Here is a 6,675-nt window from a genome sequence, read left to right as displayed (position 1 = left end):
TAGAACGCATGGGAAAAATGTTTATTCAGCGGTTTATGAAATGACTTGGAATAAGTTGTATGTACTTGCTAAGGAAACTCTTGGTTGGCCAAAAGACAAAACAGAATTGGAGTTTTCATGCGTTGCTAAAGAGGTGAAGTTTGTGGATTCTAGCACAAATAAGTTGAAGAAAATCAAGTTCACCGCTTTGAAAAAGTGTTTTGGAGACACAAATGAGAAAATTTCAAAGGGGGAGTTGGTTATGGACGAGGTCACATCTAAGCGCACTGCTACGGCGTATTTGTTGTATACTTTAGGAAGTGTTATATTTCCCGATAACAGTGGGAACAAGGTTAATGATCAATACCTTCAACTGTTAAGGGATTTGAAAAGCTTCCACAAGTACTCTTGGGGAACCACGGTGTAATACCCCGATATTCGGTAGTGGTTGGCCGAATGGAATATAAGTAATGATTTGTCCTTCCCTAACACCCAGGCCTTTTCAGCACAATTGGCTCCAGAGTTGGTAGAAACCTCTGCAGTTAAGCGTGCTCGGGCGGGAGCAATCCAGGGATGGGTGACCATCCGGGAAGTTACTGCTGGATTACCGCAGCGATGCCCGTTGAAAACCCCACCTTGCCGGATAACTGCAGTGGCTAAGTGGGGACAATATCGGTGGAGGGATGGGTCATTACAAATGGTATCAGAGCCGACGAGGGTTCACCTGCCGAGGGTGAGAAGGTACGCTGGACGGGGTTGTTCCAGGTGCTTCTCATGAGGGGTAGGGAACGTCGGAGATCTGAGATTGCGAATATATTCTCGAGCCGAGGACGGATCCAATTTAAGGTGGTGGTATTGTAATACCCCGATATTCGGTAGTGGTTGGCCGAATGGAATATAAGTAATGATTTTTCCTTCCCTAACACCGAGGCCTTTTCAGCACAATTGGCTCCAGAGTTGGCAGAAACCTCTGCAGTTAAGCGTGCTCGGGCGGGAGCAATCCAGGGATGGGTGACCATCCGGGAAGTTACTGCTGGATTACCACAGCGATGCCCGTTGAAAACCCCACACTGCCGGATAACCGCAGTGGCTAAGTGGGGACAGTATCGGTGGAGGGATGGGTCATTACACACGGCCCTTTCTTTCTTATTCGAGCAACTTGGAACTGCGTCTAGGTTAACAAGTAGAAAAATTGGAGGTTATTTCACAATGCTTCAGGTAAGTTTACACATTGTAGTTACATTTTCAAGAAAAAACTCGTCTTTAAATTTTGGTTTTTTTTTATGCCAAACCTACTTTTCTAGAGGTTCGGCTGTTGAGATTTTAATTTACTAGGCTGAACTTAGAGGGTTCGGCGTTAAACTGTGTTTTAAACATAAGCCGAACTTTTTTCTGTTTCCCAAAGTTGACAACCTCCATGATCCAATTCTACTGATCCTAATAAATAAGTTTTGTGTTTTTTTTTTACATTGTTGGTGTAGGTATGGATATATGACCATTTCCAGGAATTGAATTTAGTCAAGGAAGATGACAAATGGGTAGATACATTCCCTACCTCGGCCAAATGGAGTTTCAAGGAAAATAAGAAGAGGAATAAAAAGGAAATCTTTATAGATTTGAGAGAAAAGTTAGACTCTTTGACTGTTGAACAAGTTGTATTTCAACCATACAAAAAGAATGAAGAAGATGATGAAGTTGTTGAGGATGAAGATATGCCATTGGGGATGTACTATGGACCACTGTTTTATCTCGAAGGCTTTACAGTGTTTGATCCCTGTCGAGTACTCCGTCAATATGGATTTATCCAAACGATTCCGGGGCTAGAGGAATCAAAGTTCAAGTTATTGCCCAAGGGTTCGAAGGGAACAAAGAGTACGGAAAGTTCATGGAATGCCGAATATAATTCCGATCCTACCATTGATTGTTGGGATAAATTGGAAGATAACAAATTAAGTTGGGTTGACTTAGAAGAGTTGCGTGACGATCCTTGTGAATTTGATACATCTTATATAGATTGGAATAACTAAATTTCACATCCCTTAATCATTAATAGGGAAAGTCAAGCTTTGGTAGATATTAAGAGGGGAAAACGAACACAAAAGAAAGTGGATCCGAAGACGAGGAAGAACACAAAGGGAATGATTGAAGATGTTTCGAAGTCTTACTGAACTATAGTATATTGAGTGCATAATTTTAAAATTGTTTTCAGTATTTTTGTCTATTGTTTCTTATATGGTAACGACGTTTTGAAGGCTATGAAGAAGAAAATTGATTGCAATGTGGATATGGCGGTGGAAGAGCAAGAATATATGTACAACCAATTGGGATGGAGTAACCAACAAAGGTGAAGGTGCGAGTGGAAGTGGTGCTAAAAAAGGTCGTGGTGGTGGAAGACGCGGTCGTGCTCAATAGATGATTATGTTCAAATTGAAGTACACTAGGTTTTTATGGTTTGGTTTTTAAGTAATGTTTGATTTTAGCACAATTTTATTTACTTGAAGAAAACAATGTTATGTGTTTGGTTTTCGGCACAATGTTTCGATGTATAAGTACAATGTTATGCTTTTATGTTTAAGTGAAATGCTATGCTTTGAGTGCAATACGATACGTAAGTTACAGTATAAAGTTCGGCTTATAAATATGTAACACGTATTAGTCGAACCGTTTTCTGACATTCCTCAGTTTTCTAAGTTAAAATATCGGTTTATAAATGTTTAACGTGTATCAACCGAACTAATTTGGTGACATTCGACTGTTCTCTTATTAGTAAGTTCGGCACTAAGTTCCATCTTAGTTTAGAGCCGAACCAAATTGATGACACTCTATAATTACCAAAGGAATCCTGTTCGGCTTAAACTGAGATTTTATAAAGAGCCGAACTATTTGCAAAGTATTAGAATATTCTAGAAACTTGTAAATTACTATACTACCATTAAGTTGATATAAAAGAAAAAAAATTTCTTTTGGGTCAAAGCAAAAGAAAATCAAAAGAACCTCTTCGGTTCTTCTCCTCTTCTCTATTCAAACCAAGTCGGAGAAAAACGGTTAAAATCATATTTCATCGCCGAAATTGATCGTCGATTCATAAAAATTTGATCGTCGATTAAACACAACTATAAAATGGCTCGTGGAAAACAAAAAGCAATTGGTAGGCGGTCCAAATATTCTTCTAATCCGTCAATTGAAGAACAACCGTTAAAAGGAGTTCAAACTGAAATTGACAAAGAAGTTCAATCAAGTGAAGAAGAAACCCCGGAAATGAGGATTATAAGGTATTTTATACAAACCCAACCATTTAATTTGTTGATTAATGCATTTTATTGTATTGTTAGATTAGGTTTAATTGGAAAAACTTAGGTTTTTTCGGAACACAGAGAAAGGTTCGGCTCATAATGTGTAATTTATTATCTGCTGAACCTTTAACTGAAGAACAGTTCGGCTAATTTAAATCATCGTCGATCTTTGAATCTCATAGGTTCGGCAGTTTCGTCTGGCGTTCGTATACGCCGAACTTGGTTCTGTAATCTATTTTGTTAAGGATATGATGTGTGTTCTGTAGGATTATACTTATTTATGTTTTTGTACTATTTATAGGAACCAAAAGGGTAAAATGAAAAACCGGGAAGATCAACCGGAAGTGGAAGAACAACAACAACCAGACAAGAAAGATGCAACACCTCGTGTTGTTGGGTTGCACATTCCTGATGATGATGATGTAATATATGCACGAGATGATGGTTTACTACACAGTCTTCCAGCCGACGGAGGCAAAGTGTTGATTGCTTACAGAGAGTCTTGGGCTAAGAGGATATATGAGACTCCTAGCCATTGTCGTGCAGTCAGAGTTTTGAGACATCAAAGGGATGCACATTGGGATTTGTTTAAAGAGGTGCTTGAGGTGATTGTTATAGTGAAAGCCTCTGATTTATGGCCTGCCATTAAATATGGTCATCAGGAATGTGATAGAGTGACAGCCTCCGCCTTTGCCGAGAGATTTGCTCCTGAGACTTACACATTTCATATCCCCTTTGGCGAGATGACAATCACTCCTGACGACGCGAACAAGATTACGGGCCTTAGGGTCACAGGCGAAAGCGTGGATGCAACGTTTTATAATATGATTTGGGATGAGTTGTATAAGTTGGCGAAGGAAACTCTAGGTTGGACAAGATCAATAACCGAACTAGAGTTTTGTTGTTCTGTGAGGGATGCCACTTCTACACATGATGATAAAGGTGCATCCAACAAGAAAAAAAAGAAGTTCAAGTTGTTGAGGTTGAAAACCTATTTTGAGAAAACAACGGAGAGGGTTAAATATGGAAAGTTGGTGATGACTGAGGAGTTAGTGAATCAAACTGCAACAGCATATATGTTGTACACTCTTGGAAGAGATATATTTCCAGACACTTCTGGGAACAAGGTGAGTGCTCAATATCTCCAATTTTTCAAGGATGTTCACTCGGTTAATAGTTATGCTTGGGGGACAGCGTCACTTGCCTACCTACTCAATCAACTGGCACAAGCATCTAGGTTGGCAAGTACAAACGTTGGAGGAAATTTCACTATGCTTCAGGTAATAATTTTCATTAAATTTGAATTTGTTTTTCAAATTTTTCTTATTTAAAACAAAATATTGGTTGTCAGTGCAAAGTTCGGCTTAAAACCATGCATATTTGTAAGCCGATCTTTCTGCTGTGGAGGTTCGACACAATAGTTAATTTTCATTGTCTGCCGAACTTTCATAGTCCAGAGGATATTTTGAGAATCTTGAATTATTTATGGACAATAGGAATTCAGTTTCTTTGGTTGAGGATATTTTGAGAAGTCTTGAATTATTTATGTAGGTGTGGGTATATTACCATTAGCCAAAATTGAAATTGGCCAAAGTACATGAAAGTTGGGATAAAACAACGCCAACAGCGAATCGATATGAGTTAGAGGAAACCAAGAAAAGAAATAAGAAAGATGTGTTTATTAATCTGAGAGAGAAATTAGACCCTTTGGATGGGAGTGACGTCGTATTTGACGCATATTTTAAAAGCAGGCCTAAAATGAAAATGCTTCCTCTCCAAAAGCAATTTGAAAAAAATTTACCGAACACAATTTTTGGTAAAAATTTGTTCAAAGTGCTTTGATTGAAAAAAAGCAATCCCAAACGAAACTTAAATGATTAAAGAAAGTAAAAAGTGTTAGCAACCTGTTCGCGAGCATTTTTACTCTTACCATGATGTAAAGTGGTGATGAAGTCAAAGATTATCTAGATAATTATGTTATTAGTTCTCCGGATAATCTTTGACCTGATCACCATTTTAGTGCAATATTGCAGTCACTTAATATTGTTACTGGCATGAATAGGGTCTGACGAAAAATTACTGAAAAAGTAAAAAGCGTAGAGCGAAATAAGTTATTAGTCTTTGACCTGATCACTGCACAGCCACTTAATCCGGTCTTCGTTTGTGCTATTATGGTGGTGTCTTATATGGAGTACATAACATCCCAACAATCTTCATATCTTTTGTAAGTAGTTGTTTTTTCATTTAAAGAAGAATCAAACGTATAATAAGTACTACTAAAAAACAGGGTGAAAGAGAAAAGAATCGAATTATTTAGGGATTATGAACTCAAAAAAGAGAAAAAGATATACTCCTGGGAGATGATCTCATTACGGCCACTGGCCCATGCGAATTAGCATGTGTTGTGGAGTTATGAGCATATTCTGGTACTCCAATTGCACCAGCAACACCTAGAATCGATACGTATTTAAGCGCCTCTTCCTTCCAAGACATCAAAGTTGCACCCCTGGCTTAAGTTTTGATTCTTTTGAAGAACAAAGTTGAAGCAGCTTATTCATGGTGCTGATGATAGAGTCGACTATGAATCAAGAAATGTTCATATCATGTCGACATATTAAAGTCATGATGCCCCTTGCAATTTTTTAAGCTACAAATTCATTTTCGGATTTTGCCAGCTTAGTGTTGGAAGGAAAATCAATCAGACTTTTCAACTTAACTCATTTTTTCACCACCAAAAGCCCATTTGCAAGTGGGATAAGGAAAAACAGTAACAAGAATTGTAAAGAAACATGACACAAACTTCTTAAAGGATTAGAAAACTTCCTTCCAATCTGCAGTTGTTACCCTCTAGGCCTTTCTATACATCGTTCTACTCTCTGCTTCTGGTAAAGTCAAAATTCATGATTAACATTCCAACAAAAAAAGAAAAAAAAAGTTGAAAAAAACATGAACTCTTCTTAGGCCCATTTGGCAATGAGAGACATAGCTAGCACCAGCCCCTAAAAGAAGTGAAACATACGAAGAAAATTGGAGCATGCTATTTTCTTGAAGCTTAGGGTCCATGAAGATCATAGCTTCCAGAAGGTCTACCAATGACATGCAAATTAAAATTCCAGCCGCAGCGGCATTCATAACCCCTTGTACTATTAGAGTTGTAGGACTAGTTTCGCTGTAAACATTTGTGATTCCAATCCCAAGTGCGATACCACCTGGTGTAGTTAGCGCGAAGAATGCACATAAACCAATTTCAATGATCCTACTGCAACAGGTTGCCAACTTTAGAGCTAGCATTTGACTCAAGGGGCGCATCATTTGCATCATCAGTGCCAGTCCTTGTAAGAATCAAAAATATGATGTAAACCTCTCCGATACTGCCATGCTTGACTTGTGACACTAAAAACCA

The 6,675-nt window shown here is 38.3% G+C and overlaps 1 protein-coding gene across 1 annotated transcript; it reads left to right on the top strand.

The window, feature by feature from the left end:
* The first annotated feature begins 3,099 nt into the window (after positions 1 to 3,099).
* Positions 3,100 to 4,823, top strand: LOC113275680 (protein MAINTENANCE OF MERISTEMS-like). Its single transcript, XM_026525222.1, has 4 exons — positions 3,100 to 3,251; positions 3,574 to 4,214; positions 4,344 to 4,552; positions 4,725 to 4,823. The coding sequence occupies exons 1-4, from the start codon at positions 3,100 to 3,102 to the stop codon at positions 4,821 to 4,823; spliced, it is 1,101 nt and encodes a 366-aa protein (XP_026381007.1).
* The last annotated feature ends 1,852 nt before the right edge of the window (positions 4,824 to 6,675 follow it).

This window comes from Papaver somniferum, chromosome 1 (genome assembly GCF_003573695.1).
Source record: "Papaver somniferum cultivar HN1 chromosome 1, ASM357369v1, whole genome shotgun sequence".
NCBI lineage: Eukaryota > Viridiplantae > Streptophyta > Magnoliopsida > Ranunculales > Papaveraceae > Papaver > Papaver somniferum.
Note: the sequence above shows the minus strand (reverse complement) of the source record. Positions and strands in the feature narration are given on the sequence as shown.